Source organism: Siphateles boraxobius, unplaced genomic scaffold (genome assembly GCF_051911475.1).
Source record: "Siphateles boraxobius isolate OS27281-9 unplaced genomic scaffold, OSU_SipBor_1 1, whole genome shotgun sequence".
Classification (NCBI taxonomy): Eukaryota; Metazoa; Chordata; class Actinopteri; order Cypriniformes; family Leuciscidae; genus Siphateles; species Siphateles boraxobius.
Window position 1 is genome coordinate 25,002,836 of NW_027508699.1, and position 17,807 is coordinate 25,020,642.

Below are 17,807 nucleotides of genomic sequence, written 5' to 3' on the forward strand. Positions count from 1 at the left end.
TGAGAGAAAAACACGGCAGAGGTCACAGATAGGATGGTAATAGAAACTGGGAGGGGTATCCCGTGCAGATGGAGCGCGTTCCCAGAGGGGGCCAGATCAAATACTCCACAGAGTGTTAGAGCAGGGAATGTGTTACTCATACTTCTATAAAACACACTCTCACTTCCTGGGCTGGATGATGTGGGAATCTCATTCTCCTTCCTCATTCTGATTAATCCAGTCGAGTCAGCTGACCATCAAATGGACAGGCTGGAATTTCTGAACATTCTGGTTTTGGTTTTTGGGAGAAAGTTGAAGAGATGCTAACTCATAACAAGGGCTGACCACATTTTCTCAAAAGAGAAAGAAAAAAAACAAACAGGAATAGTCTGGAATGGATGTTATTATATAATGACGTGCTGAAGTAGACACTGTCAGGGGTGATGAATAATCCTGAACTTTGTTGAGCAAAAGGATGTGGGTTTAGAGCTAATTATTTTGTACGTTGTAAAGTGGTGAGAGTACATTGTGATTTCATTATCCCGTTTTAAAGGAGCCCTGCTTTCAGGCATTCACAGTACATTTGGTTAAAATAGCTTTATTCAGTTCAGAAGAGTCATGTTAATAAAAATCACAGTAAATTATGTCGTTAAAAAAAGCAAAATGCCTGGGCACTCAGTCCACCGGAGGAAATATGGGAAGGGATTGAACTAAGCTCATCTTTGTTGGACGGCCACACAACAAAGAAGCATGTTTGAAATCTAAAGGCCACACATGACTTAAAGTCTAACAGTAAAAGTAAACAAAGCAAAAAAAACTACAACAGTAAAATTAGACTGATAACAGTAGCTGCCACAAGATACATGGCTATTCTCATCGTATTACTCAAACTGCTGAAGTGTCTCATCCAATGTATTTGAGAGGTAATACTTTTGGCAGACACAGTCAAGCTTGTAACATGTTTTTGATTTGCTTGGAGGTAGTCTCATCGTTCAAATGTTTTGTTGTATACCTGTGAGAGTCAAGAGAGAACATTTAAATGCACTGAAAATCTTATCAACACAATGTTTTCAGCAGAATCAAAGAATTATATGGATGTCCATCAACACTTATGTAATGTTATAAGGTATAGAAGTTTTAAGAATTTATTTTTTAATGAGTAAAGCTCACATACCTGAGGGCATTGAGAAGCCCCTCCACACTGTTGGTCGGCTGATATCGCAGAACCTTAATGCATCCTTTCATCTGTATCATAAAAAAGGTTGTTGTTTTTTAATCAGGTTTTGTATTTGTATATAGTTTACTTTTAATTAGGGTGGTCTATTTAGCACATTCATTTAGTTGGTAACAATTTACAATAAGGTTTGTCAATGTTAAATAATATAAGAATGAACAATACTTCTACAGCATTTATTAATCTTAGTTATATGCATTTCAACATTTACCAATACATTATTAAAATCAAAAGTTGTATTTGTTAATATTAGTTCATGCACTGTGAACTAACATGAACAAACAATGAACAGTTGTATTTTTATTAACTAATGGCAACAAATATTAATAAATACTGAAACAATTGTATTGCTCATTGTTAGTTAATGTTAGTTAATGCATTTTGCCTTTAATGAGAAAGTATTAATATTTTTAACATATTTAACATTATGTGTTAAATTGACAGCCCCAATTAAACTATTTACAAATATAAAATCAGATTTTTTGAATCAGCATAATTAAATGAATATATTTAAATTAAACAAATTTGACTAAAATCATACATCGATTTTGGAGGACTTTACGAAAGCTCCAGCTGGATGGACATAGTCGTATAGGATGATCACCCCCACCATCACGCGCAGACAGAATAACACTGTGTCCTCACTGGCAAAACGAGTGCGGTACTCCCTGATCATCACAACACACACACACACACAGGATGAATTACAAAGTTACAGCCTGCTACAGAAGAAACAAAAGCACAATGATTAAACAATTGTTTTAACTTACGGTGTCTCTAACATGACTTTACACACACTTGCCATCGTACTCAGACAATCTGTTGTGTTCTCTACGGGTAGTTCTGCATGCTGATCAGATAGAGAGAGCAAAATGTGTTGGTTATGCTGGTTTGTAATCAGAAAACAGTGATTTGAAAGTGAATGAGAAACATTGTTGTATAGATGTGTTACTGAAGTATATTATGCATTTTCTGAGACTAATTAAGTAGAATTTATTCATGAGCATCTGGTCTTGTTTGTCTATTTAGTTTGCATCCATTTGAGTGGTTGTGTAAGGCATGTTATAATCAAACAGTCATCAGTTTTACAACCACCTACATTTGATACAAATTTAGTTGTGGCATCGCTTAACGTTTTCAGCATGGGCGTGGCATTGGCGTAGAATAGAGACATGCGATTGGCCAGTTCGTTGTCAACCTCATTATGCTCTTCTGCCTGCAGAAAGAACACACATGGGGGGTTTTTAGCATCTAAATGTGAAAAATCTATACTTTTGAAGATTTAAACTAAAGGGGTCAGTTAAGGCAATGGGCTTTTTGGAGGTTATGGATGCGCTTTTCCTTGCTCAGCTTTACTTAAGTAGTTAATCATGGAAATGGATGTGAAAATTGGGCATTCTGGTGTGCTGAAAAAACATTTTAGCTGACTTGAAACATTTCATTCATTACTGTATGCTAAAAACTGAATGTAAATCCTGCTTAAATCCACAGACTGCAGACATGTCCAGAATTCCTAATACGTGCTCTTCCATAGCCGAGCTCATGTTTCATGGGATGAAAGCGGCTGTCATAATTATTCCTCACAGAGAGTGCTTTTAATTGGCGAGGCAAGGTCAACGATCCTCTGTGTCAACCCCTGCTGAGCCGCTCCCTGATGATACAGCACACGCTAATGAGACTCAAGTCGTTAGCGCACGTTACCATCTCAACGTCAACCAAACACACTGAAGCCTTGTGTCAGCTAAAAGATAAAAGCAGGCATGCGGGAGGAAGACGGACAAAATAAAAACCAGGAAAAGATGGAAAGAATGAGATCTATCCACACTTAAGATGAATCTCATGTTTCCCTGAGTCAGGATCTTGTGCTGCTCTGCCACCTAATGATCCAGAGCATTAGAGAACAGAAGAGCTCCCATTAACCCCTGGGACACGGGGGAACAGGGTATTACTAAAACATAAGCCGTCTGATAATGAGGTATATTTCCGTACAGAGCGGGTTTACTCACTGTTTGGTTGATGATACGCATGCGGCTCAAGGTCCTCCTGTAGTAGCTGAAGTCATTCTGGATGGCGGGGTTGGTCATCTGGCGAGAGAGCAGATGAGCATTTAAATGCAGAACTGGCAGCTGAAAATTGTATTTCTGCTGAATATGGGAATGGGAAACATGTAAACACCGCATTCATGCATTTTCCATTTTACTGTGAATGTATGAATTCAAGTGAATAATTTCAAAATCCAATGAGCATATGGCAATTTCATTCACTGCTGGGTCTGGTGACAGACTTCATCAGTTCAATAATCTAGACAATGACAGATACTTTGTGGCACCTTTGAAAGCAACTGCACATGGGTTTCCATTAATAGGAGTCATTGGTTGCAACTGGACTTTCTGTTCCAATAGTTCAACTAATTAGCTGAATCACTTACATGCAAATTAATTAACTAATTGGATACAAAATTCAGTGGCTTACAAATCAATTCTGTCATACACACTCTATAGTAATCGGATTATGTGTGATATAGTAGAAAACAGGGGATTTCTGTGGTTAAAAAAATAAAGCACCTTTACGGTATACATAACATAACTTAACATAACAGTTGGCATGAAATGAAAATTCACCCGAAATGCACGTTATATATTTTGCAAATGGTCATCCGTGCAGGTTTTATTTTTGTACAAAAATGTATTAAAATAATTGACAGTGTAATGTAATTTAATCCGTCTCTTTAGACCACTTTCAACCACTTCTGTCCTGATTTTCTTCGAGGGGTGGGTAAATGTATTGAAATTTTCATATGCGTTTCTTTGTTTTCATCATAGGGTGGCTCTGAATTGTGAAAACATTTCTCAAAATGCTTGCTACGGATACGAAAAACACAGAAAATCGAACACAGAAAATCCAGATCCAATTTTTTTTATGATGGACTAAAAATCCAGTAGTATGTAAACGTGGCAGTATGTAAACGTGATTGACACAACGTGAGGTCGTATTCATATTTTAACGTGTGAAAATTTCCGATAAGAATTTCAGCCCCTTGAGAGTGCAAGGACCTTAACTCCTGAAGTAGTCGAAAGTGGACCAGCTCAAAACGTTTTAGACCCAGTTTACAACTGTATTCAGTGTTGTTCACTTGTGATCTGATTGACAAAAACATACCGGTTGTAAACAGGGCCTCACAGTCGACCGTAAGCTCACATTTAGACCCGTCTCCATCCAATGAACAACCGATATGTAGAACCAAGACCGCACCCTACATTTTTTGCTTTTCGATAATCCGATAAATCCATAATGTGGAAGAAAACATTTGTTGCTATTTCTGTTTGATCTGTTTTAAATTCAGCAGTTTGAAGAGAGATTGCATAATCACTGCTTGTGATGTTTCTCATTTGAAAGTCTAATAAATACGAATACGAATAAATATAATTTACAGATTTCTAATGGTCCGTTAACTGCAGTTTTTTAGGGAGCTGAGAAGATGAGGCAGGATTCTGGAGTTACTATAAATAGGGTCTTTGCTCCTTACACCTTTGCTCTACATCCCCTTGTTATACCTAATTGTTGTGATTTCGCAGTCGTTTTCCGAACCATGTTAGTAAGAGATAATTCCATGAAGGATTAGACTGGAAGAAAAGTGCAGAGTGGTTGTGACCAGAGGTTGCCTGGTTACCTTCAGCTCATCGAAGCGCAGGGTGAAATGCAAAATCTCAGCAAACTGCCGTGCGAGTGCCTGCTCCTGCTCCAGATGCTGAGTTGGGCTGCAGCGCGAGCTCGTGAGGAACTCCAGCAGGCCCTGAAGAGAGTCTTCTACAAGAGACCGAAGAAACAGAACTGCTAGTTCTTATGCTGAATATAAGTATGCATACTGGGTTATGGTCTCCAAAATTTGAACAAGATCACAGTCTGCCCTTTGATGTTTCACCAGAGCCTCTCCTCCAGAGAGCAGGTGTTAATGTTTGATTAAGGGCCATGTCATGTTTAATTAGGTCATGACCCATTTCTAAACAACAGACACTCCATCTGAATCACCCAAACCCACAGACAGACAGCACAAAAGTGAAAGCAATTACATTTAATCAAGAAGCATAGCAGATGCTTTGAGACATACAAGATTATAAAACAAAATATTTCTGTATAATACATCAGTGTCGTGTAATATTTATTATCTAATTTTTTACTCTCCTTTTCCACCATCACTTTAAGGACTCAATAGAAAATAGCTATTTTAAATTCTAATAGTATTTCACAATATTATTTCTGATTCAAATAAATTTCTGATCAAATAAACTCTTGGTGAGCGTAAGAGACTGCTTTTAAATAAAATCTTACCAACCCCAAACTTTTGAAGAGAATGTATTTCTTTCCAGGATAATGAATTGGTCACTAATGATACAGTAGATGTGGGGTGTGTACTATCAGAGATGAGAGCTGTGTTTTTGCTAGATGTGGTGAAAGAAACTGGCCTTGACCAAAGAGCATGATAATCCAATTATGACGCACTGCTGCTCTGTTTACAGCTCGTTTCCTGGGAACATGCGTTGAGTCGGAACAGAAATTTCACAAGACTATTAAAATATTTTAGAACTCAAAAACATATTCAGCAGTTAAATGTAGCTGTGATTCAGCTGTGGGTACGAGTCCACAGACTGCTCATATTCTCTCCAACAGCAGTCTTGCTCACGTGACATTGCTTAATTATATCACACAATCCACATTTTTATTTAATTACTTACGTATAGCTATATGACAGTAGGTGATTTTCTCTAAATAAGAAAGGCTTGTGAAGGAGCATATGAGCTGATGTAACAGTAAGGACAGTTTAGTAATGCCTGGGCTTATATAATCTCACTGTTGTCGGCTGCTGACGTGTGCACTGGTACATGTTTGATCATACTGATTAATAAAGTCTAAATGAAAATCGAAACACTCCAAAGCAGATGCAAATTCTACAGTATATGGTAAATGGGTTAGTGGACCATACACCTGTGAGAAATTGTAGCACTCATTAAAAATGACCTCTCATTTATCACCAGTGCCTCTAGGTAAAAATAGCTGTAAGTGTTATTATATATAGTTTTGTGTGCTGTGCACATTAAAGAAAAGAGAAGAAAAATGACAAACCCAGTTTAAGTGAGAACTCATAAAACTTCTTTAGTTTGCCAACCAGCGGGACCACGGCGGCCCACGCTCCCTCCTGCACACGCTCATCACTGGGATGCTGTATGGCCTGAGGAGACAAAGCATGCACACTTAAACACAGCTGGGGATGACATTGCTGACAACAGAAATAAAAGGAGTTTGTGTCATGAAAAGCAACACAGAGCACAGGCTGATGTCAGAAGGACCTGCAGTGCGCTCTAGATGTACTCGCCTGTCTGATGGCTTCACCTGCTCCGCTATATGACTGCAGGTCCTGTAGTACAATCACAGCCTCTGTCAGCACCCCGTTGACCTCCTCCCATACTCTCTTCTCGGCTTCTGTGGGCTTGGCATCTGCAGAGGAGAGATCAGCTCAGAATCACTGCTGGAACTGCAATCGTCATTATTATCATATTAATTACAGTCATTATTTTAAAATATATTTTATTTTTAATATAAATAATTATGTACAGTTATGGCAATAAGCAAAGTGTTATTAGTAACTAGTAATATTAATATTTATTAATAATCCATTATTATTATTAAATAATAATTAATTATTTATAATAAATATTATATATAATTAATTATTTATATATATATATATATACACACACTAATAACATTATATATTTGATATATCATATAAAACATTATATATAACATTATATTATTATTACAATATTGACAATTTGTCTAATTTTATACCAGCAAAATCACTGTGAATATATTGTCAGTGTATGATTTATCACCCAGCCCTTGACTTCAGGTAATATACAGGTTGAAACCTGTGACTAGGGCTGCACGATATTTGAAAAAACTGACATTGTGATATTTTGTCTTTCTGTGATATATATTTCAATATGCTAACAGTTTAACCAGATGTCTTGAATAGCTCTATTTGAAAAGAATGAATCATTCTAGAATGATTGGGGTTATTTTGTAGGCAAATAATAAACAATTTACAAGCATACTGTACATAAATACAATAGAACAAAGATTCAAATATACTAAACAGTGCTTTATGTTTTTCAGGCAAGTCTAACAGCATTCAGGTACAGAAATTGAATAATCAAACGTAAAAAAAACACTGCATATTCATCACTGTATAAATTAAATATAATTAATCTTTGTTAATGCTACAAAAGTGATTTTCTTTTTGAATTTTGTTGTTTGATTAACATTAATGACACAGACAGCAGCAGGAATATTAGGTTGCTGTCCCTTTAAGATAAAATGCACGGATCCAAAATAATGATAAGCATCCATTTTCTTTCTCAATTGTTTAGGTTCACATAAGCCAAACGCGATGGTGAGTATCCTTGTAAGCACGCACAAAGACGGCATTTTGCCAATTTTGCATGCATGTGTCCGTTCAAGCACAAACAGACGAGAAAGAGAAGGGAATTCAGTGTGTTCATACTGTCTGTGCTGCTCTGTGTGTGAAGAACATAGAAAACAGTGCGCGAGTTCCAAATGGAGTTCTCTTTCACGCCTTCTTGTGCTCATATGGTTTAAAATAGCTTTAATGGTTAAACTGACAGGACCTAAAACACCTGTAAATGAAAAAATTGCGCTCTATGATGGTTAAACTTTGAAATTAATCCCAGAATCATGTGCATTTCGAACCGTGGTGCCTGGTTCGTACATATCAAATACAATACCTATCCTTGACGTCACACATCCTGGGATATGACAACAGCTGATGCACACATATACATCGATGCTAAATGATATGTTGTGCAGCCCTACTTGTGACGGTATATTCACTTACTTTCAAAGTCCAGGAAAAAGTTCCCTGTATTGTTCTCAATATCCCGCGTGAGAACCTTGATCAGATTCCCCATCCCGACCTGTCAGACACCTGAAAGAGATGGAGAAAAGGAAAAGTGACGCAAAACTACTTTTTGAATGACAATTTTTGCTCGTGGCACTTTGAATGTCAATCAAGGTGTATACACACCATATTATTTGCCTTCAAATACTAGAAAACATTCAGGTGGACTGTGACACCTGTGCTTTCGACAGCAACATCTGGCCACACACACATATGAGCATGACAGGGAACATCTGCTCTGGGCAGTGCAGAAATCAGGGGACTCACACACCCCACTTCCTGCGGGTGAAAGGACTCATGCCACTGAGAATGCAGTAAGACTGCAGCACGCATGGGTGGATTCTACTGCAGGATCATGTCGCCCTCTAGCAGTCAAAGGGTCTCTATAGTCCAAAATTGACACTCCGAAGCACCCCTCCCTTTGAGCTCAGAGCTAAATCATTGTAAGAATCATATGTTCCCTGAAAAGAGAACCCTCTCATTCTTATTCATCTGCTCTGAGCTCAGCGCAGGAGTCAGCGCTCCCACAGCGAGTCACTGAGCATAACAGATTAAATAACATCACGAAAAACCAACAGAGGATCCTCAAGAGGAACGGATAGACCTCAGAGTTAAACAGCATGCCAACACATTCAAAGCCCAAGGACAGACTTTTGTGCTCAAACAAGAAGGAAACTTTGTTTATTTCTTTGAAGGACTTTTCTTGCCCTCTAAACGAACTGCCTTGAAAATAGGTAATTGGGTTGCTAGAGTGTCTCACTGACCTACAGCGCATGCTGCAGTGGGAGCGGGGGTGTGCTGTCTTTATATCTTGGCATACTCGCGTAACGTTCACAAGCAATTTCGGATTTAAGCAACCAAAGGGACTAAATAAGCATTGCTGTTTTGAACCTCCTAAGCCCCCCTGTCAGCTTTACAGATTGGGGAGGGATGGTACCATCTAAACTGAGGTTACTCATTTGACTACAACATACACAACCTGCAATCCTATTGGCCAAGGAGGGAGACAGAACATTCTGCTGTTTCCATGGAGCCTAAAATATTTTTCAACACAAAATGTGGCAACAGCCAATAGGAGCGGAGCACAGGAGTACTCGACAGGACTTAAAGAACTTGAATAAATTAATCATGAGTGCGGCACTAGGAAAAGAGACACGTGACTCAAAAACTAATTTGGACAAAAAAGTGGAACAGTTTGATAATGTAAACCTCGCAAGCTTTCTTAAATGTTTACAAATGTCATTTAATAAAGTTCTGCATAAGATATATTCAAATTATAGTTCAACAAATTGTTGAATCAAAACCTTTTTTACTACAAGAAGGGTATTAGGGTGTAGGGTGTTCTAGCAAAGCTAGAAAAACTGCTAGATGAAATTGATAAATGAAATGAATAAGGCTAACATTTATTATGATAACGAATATACAAATGATATATCATATAATTTTTTATAATAATTCATGGTTAAATATTCATTTATAAATCATGAATGAAATTTTTTCATTACCAACATTACCAAAACTATTTACGATATGAATTTGAACAACGCTAATAAGATCAAAATATTTTTTTTTTATTGCGACTACAAAACTTAAGAGGTGAGTAAATAGTAAATTAGTAGGCTTACATCTGAAGTGGGGCGAAATACAATCATATACTTCCAAATTTAAATTAGATGATGATCTCAGGGAGGAGTAAAATCTCAATTCCTATTTGAAGAATGTGTAGTTATCACAGTTTCTGCTGGTCTGAGAGATAGAGTGCTTTAGATTATAGGTGTGAATGCAGTGGGCAGTTTCCTCCCCACTGCAGCATTCGGCAGCATTAGCCTCCACGTGCTTTTGCCTCTACTACTACTACTACCACCCAACCAGAGAAGAATATGACCCCACCCGTTCCCTCCCCCTCCCTCCCCCTCCCTCTCCCTCTCCCTCTCCCTCCCCCTCCCTCTCCCTCTCCCTCCCTCTCCCTCTCCCTCCCCCTCCCTCTCCCTCTCCCTCCCCCTCCCTCTTTATACGACAGAGGGAAGTCACGTGGGTGAAGGGAGGCTCTGCAGTCTGAGGCGGTCTGCTGCGGCAGTGCAGAGAGCACAGATAGCGCTCCTCTTGACCCAGATTCCACCCGTGCCACGTCACACTGGGTTAACATTAATCCTGGCCTAGCAAGACATGGGTAGATACGCTGCAGGTTGCCCTCGGCAGACACGGCTAACAATCATACACGCGCACGCCTTTGGCCACGCAGAGTCTGTCCCTTTCATTATAAGATTAATTACCTTACATTATATTAACTTAATTAATTACACTTATTGTGATAATAATACATGTAATATTGACAATATATAATGACAATTCAATATTCTATTTATTATTAAATTATTTATAATTTTCTAATTGAATTCTATATTATATTAATATAAATAGCACATGAAATTTATAACACCGACACTATCTTTATTACCGTCACTTATGATAATGATAATAAATAAATAGATAACAATAATATATATATTCGTGATATATTGTATATAAATTATATAGAAAATACATATAGAAAATATAATCATATTTATGATTAAATATATTGAATTTCTATCACACACACACTCGCACTCTAAATTTGAAATGAAATTATCTACACTAAAAGTCGTCATATCTGTCACTTATTAGGATGATAATAAACACATAATTCTATTTTTGTAATGAATTAAATTTAAAATGTTATATTTATGTGTGTGTGTGTGTGCGTGTGTATTATTGAACTTATAAATGATACATTTTATTATAAATAATATTACAATATTATTAATATATAAATTATAATATTATATAATATTATTAATACTATATCAATAGTAAAAGGTTAACGTTTCCATTATTTGTTCAGAAAGGCACTGTGCTCTGACTATGTGTCAGCCCACCACCAGAGCTTGATTTCCTACCAGCAGGAGGGAAAGAGAGACACAAGCGCGTGTCCCGGATAGACAGACAGACAGACAGACAGTCTACACATGGACACAAGCATGCAGGACTGGCCAGCTGTAACAGGGCTGGGAAGCGTCAGGCATGAGTCAGTGAAAAATAGCGGTCACTCCTTCCGCCGGATGACGGAAATTCGGACATCTGCGCCCTTCATTTAGACCCTCGAAATACCACAGGACACCCAGATTTGGTCAAATAAATGTTGTGTATATTAGCCATGACACATTTGTTAAGAATCTGTTTGCTATGCAACAATATTTATGACAATATTTTTTGTGTGATTTGTCTGTTATTGCCCCATATTACTGTAGAGCAGATGATGTTATTTAGATCTACAGCTGTACAAAATCTCTGATTAACTTGTGTTGGGAGCACAGCTGAACTTTACATGAACCTAAAATGAAACCCACGTCGCCCGTGAATCTCCTCGGTTCCGCCCCTGTGCGATCATGGATGTGAGAGACACACAAGCCAGATGCAGACACAACATCCACCCTCCTCCACATCATTCTCCCTGAAACACACAGAGGTGTCAATTAACTGACAGAGAGAATTTTCACATCCGCTACACTCATGATGACCGTTAAATGTAAAGCTAATATGATCCAACACATTATATTGTTTCACTTTAAAAATGGGATCAAGATATGCGTCAAGCTGATTTGACCTTGAAAAAGCTACAGAAATTCTTTCATTTCATATCTACTTCCTAATAGGAAGGTTACAGTATCTGTGTACAGACACTAGAAATTGAAGGGTTTTATTGCCTCCTGGTGGACATTCGTAGCTATGACAGGGTTTGTCACCCTTCTGACTTTAATTCAGGGTTATGCACCATTTTCAATTGAGAATGCACTGTAAATTCTAAATTAATTACTGAACTTAAACTGAATCACGATGGATTGCAATTTGAATACAAGGAAGAGGAATTCAAATTCAAAGAAATACACTGTAATTTTCTATTTCAAAACTTTAAATGCTGGCTTAAATCCTCGTACAAACTTTTGAAAAGCCATGAATTTTAAATTGTTATAGACTTAATACTTGTATTAGATGACGACTTAAATTGTTTAGCCACTACTGTAAAAATTATTGGTGCAATTATCTATCATCACATCTTAAAATGTAACATTAGAATAACCTTCCCAGATTTAACTTGAGATGACTTGAAATGTGAAGTTGTATTAAGAGACAACTTAATATTTAAGTAGTCTAAACATAAAATTTTTCCTTTTTAGCAGGCACAAGAAATTAATTTTTGCACCATTTTATTGACGTTATAAACAAATTAACCATGTCAACATTATTTTTTTAATCAATATGTTATATATAACATAAAAAAAGTGCCTGAATTTTTTTAACCACTAAGCCAAGGCTCTGACCAGACCAAGCATTTTATGAACATCCTTTTTTTTTTTTTTTTACTCAATTTAAACGAGTGCCTTACCCCTCTTTAGGGGTGATAATAAGATGCATAAATGATGGTTTGACACCTCTGGTTTAAAAAAAAACACCAAAGCAGCATTAAGTGACACCGTTAAATCTTCAAGATAGATTGAAATTCTGTGGATCATTTTGCTTGTTATTCAGTATATTTTCCTCCTGAACTAAGATGAGGGACAGTTTGCTGCATGATGTTGATTGCACAACATCATTCTCACATGCAAGACCGACTACCGTCACCGTTAGCCCTTTCACACGTAAGTTTAAAATATTCTAAATGACCCCCCAGCGTGAGTTTTTCAAGGCGACCGTTATTTAGAACTTGTCACTTTAATGTTTCCATGGTGACGCGTCATTGCTTGTCACGTGGTACAGCACAACTACAACACAGCGCTGAATGAATGAGGATCTGCTTTTATGTAATTTTTCCTTTTTTATTAAAAATATACACAAATGTATTAGCTATAGCATGAAACACTGATATTCCGATTGTCAAATATGTGCAAGTGGATGTGTTTTGTTGTTTAAACACCTTTATAACGATCGCGTTAGTTGAGCTGTATGCGCGATGGGCGGCGCCATGTTAGTTTGTTTCACAGTTCAGAGAATCGGATCTGTTGGATTTACAACACGTCAATTCCTCCACTTCTCACGAAATACATGAAAGTAAGTGGCCGGTGAACTGGGAGAAGAATAGGATAAAATGTAAAGCTACTTACACAATGTGTATCTGATATGAATAAAAGTGTTGTCTTATTATAATGGAAAGGAAGAAGAATTATTGCCGCTTCCATAGACATCAGTGTGTTTTTTACAAACTCAAAATCATTGTTTTGCTAGTAATTATGTGTATTTAAGTGTCTGAAACCTAAAATAAACATTATGTGGTTGAAAACACTCAATAGTTGTGATATATGACAGCACTGAGTGGGTCCTTCTCTGGCTCAGCGCCAGCAAACGCGCGAAAGCACGTTTGAATTTAGCAGTTGATCACGTGATGCACTGACCGTTCTAATCACACCGGTGTGATCGTATGCTCCAGGGACCAGCCAAGACTGATCACACCGGTGTGATCGCGTGATTTTTTTTCCCAAACCACTTCAGCGGAAATCCCGCCCTGCAGCCGATTTCATTGGTTTAGGTTACAGTGACGGGTAGGTTTAGGGATCAGTGTTTGGTGTAGGCAATCAGTACAGTGATTGACATGACCAATGAAAACTTTAGAATCGGCTGCAGGGCGGGATTTCCGCTGAAGTGGTTTGGGAAAAAAAATCACGCGGTGTTGATCGTACGTGCGAAAGGGTTAGGATGTTTATGGGTCATGACAATGATAGACAGACTAAAGAAGAAGTGCCAACATGTAGAATGCAACAGGGCATTTCTGAATGGTTAGTTGATGAATTTATGTAGAGTTAACCATCTTCAAGTCTTTGATTATCATATTCTGTCATGATAATCTATAAATTGCTCTTCTCAAGGACTCACCCCCTTTGTTGAGTGTTCCCGGGGGTGGGGTTTATGTAAATTATAGGGTTGACGATGTCACTAACCCGGGAGGAAGCTGGTGTAGTCCCTATCAGTCGTTTGTTGTAGTCCTTAAAAAGCAATTTCTGTAAAAGAAAATATCTCTTTTTGCTTTGAACTTTGACTGTTGTAACTTTGCAGATGTTGTTTTTGCTCAAACAGCAACATCACACACTAACTAAAGTTAAAAAAGTGAAATCATAATCAACCACCCCTTTAACAATTTAAAAGAGAGACAATTTCAAAATGAATCCAAGACTCACGAAATTGACACTATTTGACTGGAAAGACAAAACTGAAACAAGCCATTTAAAAAAAAATCAAAAATAAATAAATCCCGAGGTTAAGAAGGTTAAACATGCCATCACAAACTTGTTATTGCTCTCTCAAATGCTTTCTTGCACACACTAACATAACTTCTGCATGCTACTGAAATGCTGGATTCACTTCTCTATACCTCTTCCAAAAAAAAAAAAAAAAAAAAAAGCAGCATGGAAAAATGCCACAGGCAGGAACACGAGAAACCTGTGAGCCGCAGTTATCAGGCCTGTAAGAACACGCTTCCCCTGGCATGAGAGCACAGGTGTTTCTGTTCTCTCCTGTGCTTTTTCTTTCTTTTTTTTTTCGCATGTACTGTTGAAAAATACACATGCTGTTGTTCTTAGACAGTGTCTTAAGATAATTTTTGCACTTTTAAAACAGCACGACCTGAGGGAACGGATACTATTTCAAATGTGATTCTGTGAGAAATAAAGTTGAAATTCCAAATAATTCTTGAAACTGAAAAGAATATTTACTTCTAGCTCTTTTTTTCCATCTTAGGACAGCACTGAAAATAAGTTGACCATGTGAATGTATTTGTTGCAGGCATTACAGTACAGTGCAAAAATGTGCTGAAGCATTTTTAAAGAGAGTTCGACCACAAAAAGGTGTCAACTTTCTGTTGATTTGTTTGACAGTGAAGACAGATAAAGCGAGCCTGTCCTACCACAAAGCATAACCAGGAAATTGAACCAACATTAAAAAAGGGTAACCTCCTTAACAATACTTCTCAAACTGAAAGCTAGATAGTAGAAGCTCACAAGATAGCATAAGCTCACTGTAAACATGTAGCCTAAATATGCAAACACTCAACACATTATTTAACATACAGTTTCAGCATGTACTCCAATACAAAAGAAGATAAAGAAACAATATAGACTTATTTTCGACGCTGCATCAAAATGTAGTCTAAAAAAACCTTGCAAGACCAGGCTTCCTTGTGAAGGGTGTACTGCTTCAGTTAGTCACACATGCCTTAAGGGCATGTAAAGTGCCACTACACAAACCCTGCAATACAGGAATGCTCCGCTAAGTCCAGAAGCACAATCCCAGCACAACAGACATCACAAAGTAGCTGTTTGCAGAGAGCAGATGAGATTGACAGGCATCTTACAGTGATTAGAGCGGTGCAGGTGGCAACAATGCTGTTTAATGATTAATGTTTATATGAATATATCTGAGTCCATCAGTATTAGCTTTTATTTACGAACACGTTTTTGATCTTTTCCCTTTGTACATAACACATAATGGCTCGGTTTCACAGATAGTGCTTAGACTAAGCCAGGGTTAGGCCTTAGTTCAATTAGGGCATTTAAGCAGCTTTTATAAACGTGCCTTACAAAAAAAACATTACTGGTGTGCATCTTGAGAAAAAACAATGGGCAGTGACATATTTTAAGATTTGCCTGTGCAAATTGCTTTCAGTTAAGACAGATCAAACATGCATTTAAGTCTGAGACTAGCTAAAGCCTTGAAGTCGAACTGTGGAAATATATGGCAAGTTTAAATATTCACTTAAAACATGTAACACATCATGTTGTGCAATATAGTTTATAATAAGCTTTTATAAATTATGTTAAAATACAGTAGTAATATCTGCCATAACCTAGTCTGGACATCTGCACATGTCTAGGTGTTTTAATGCCGACCACTGCTCTGGAATTTGGACCATTGCTGCTGTGTCAGTATTTATAGTACATGTTCTTAATTAAAACCTCTGGCCTTGCACATCACAAACACTTCCTGCGGAGGAGGATGACATTGAACAAATAAGCTAATGGATTCCTACATGAACTACAAACAAACAAACAAAAAAGAATTTGCTTATATGTTTCTGAGGATTTATTAAGGGTCCCTATGATACATTTTTATAGTTAATATACTGTTTCTAGTAATGCTCTGCTCTAAAATAAAGTGAATGTCCACTATAGTTTTTTTTAGGGATGCACAATATATCAGCCACCATATCGGTATTGGCTGATAGTATATGTTCCTTTTTAATGTTATTGTTATCTGCCTGATAAGAAAACTTTCAAATATAACAAATTATCGGTTCTCGTATCGCCAATTTTTTTTTATATCAGTGCATCCCTACACTGATTATTACGTTTAGTGTCTGATGACCAATATCCAGAAATGTCTATTAATAATATTTGCTTTTCACACAATAATAACAAGTAATGAATACAAATAAATGTATGCTTAACCTCTATCTAAATAGTGGATAAGCATAAATTACTATGTATTCCTCAAAAAAACTGTATTATTTCATGCAAACAATACATTAAATAGATAAGTTACCTATGTGAACATATACCTGTAAAAGAGAAAGGGGATTTAAAACAATTATTGGCCTATATACTAAATTATTACATCAGCAAGATATTTCTAGCTTGCTTAGAGTAAAACGTGCTTGCTTCAATGAAAAATTTAAACCAGTTGACAAAAAAGGTCTATCAAAAAGAGTGGGAACCCTTTTTATACTTTGAATGAACTGCGCAATTGTCATATTAATATTTTCATTATTAAATGTTACAAGGACTAATAACTGCAAAATAAATGGTTATCTCCGTAAATCGAATGGGCTAATCTAGATTTGAACCTGTCGCTCTATGACAGTGAAAATGTAGGAACTTACTGTGCGTTGAAATGCGTGTTTTGAATAAACAAAATCAGGAAGTGGCATGATCTATTTGAACACAGAGGAAGTCTGAAAACTCGCACCATTGCTTTTGTTCACAAGAATAGTCTCGGTTTTTATCATAAAATTCACTCTTTTTCAGCTCAGCAGCAGACAAATACGCACAATACACGTAAAACACAATAGAGGCACAAAATTCAAAGCCATAACTGTAATCACCCTCCATTACAAAGAATACACACGTCAAGTCAAGTGAAATGAAAAGTAATCAAACGCTTTGTTTCCCAACAGACTTTATAAAGTAATGTAAAAGCTTGATATGATTTATTTAAAATCTTTAAACTTGAATTTAAAGTATGATCGATCTTTCTTTGAGTTTAGTTTGAGTGATTTGTACACTCAGGTTGTCTTTTGTAGCCTCTCATCTCACCTGAGCGCTGAAAGAAACAAACATTCTCTCGCACCTGGTGTCAGGTTCGCATAGTGGAAAGGTAATGCATCTTAATCCATGATTCTTACCTCAATTTCCAGTCAATTCAGTGAAAAGTAAATATAGGGAAACGCTGAAGAACACCCTGCTCAGCGGATCATTGTGAAGATGTGGCGTGTGTCTACATTTTCCGGATTGGCCAATCAGAAGTGTTGCGTTTGACGCGCAGGTTGAGCTCGACTCGACTATGGAAGCGCTGAAGAGGCTCTGCCTACATCTA

At 37.1% G+C, this 17,807-nt stretch overlaps 1 protein-coding gene across 1 annotated transcript; it reads right to left on the bottom strand.

Moving 5' to 3' along the window:
- Positions 1-561: 561 nt before the first annotated feature.
- On the bottom strand, positions 562-17,785 carry fam49ba (family with sequence similarity 49 member Ba). Its single transcript, XM_077230496.1, has 11 exons — positions 17,617-17,785; positions 8,127-8,216; positions 6,585-6,706; positions 6,335-6,440; positions 4,884-5,020; positions 3,220-3,297; positions 2,313-2,429; positions 1,984-2,063; positions 1,755-1,881; positions 1,154-1,224; positions 562-991 (listed from the first exon to the last, which is right to left on the bottom strand). Exons 2-11 carry the CDS (start codon positions 8,197-8,199, stop codon positions 925-927), a joined length of 978 nt encoding a protein of 325 aa, XP_077086611.1. The 5' UTR covers positions 8,200-8,216; positions 17,617-17,785; the 3' UTR covers positions 562-924.
- Between the last annotated feature and the right edge of the window lie 22 nt (positions 17,786-17,807).

Bases quoted from the DNA above. Each gene is read 5' to 3' on its own strand.
- fam49ba (XM_077230496.1), bottom strand. From the start codon at position 8,199: ATGGGGAATCTGATCAAGGTTCTCACGCGGGATATTGAGAACAATACA. The intron at 1,882-1,983 runs GTAAGTTAAAAC...TGTGATGATCAG, and splicing joins AAAGTCATGTTAGAGACACC to GGAGTACCGCACTCGTTTTG. The intron at 992-1,153 runs GTATGTGAGCTT...TGACTCTCACAG, and splicing joins GGGCTTCTCAATGCCCTCAG to GTATACAACAAAACATTTGA.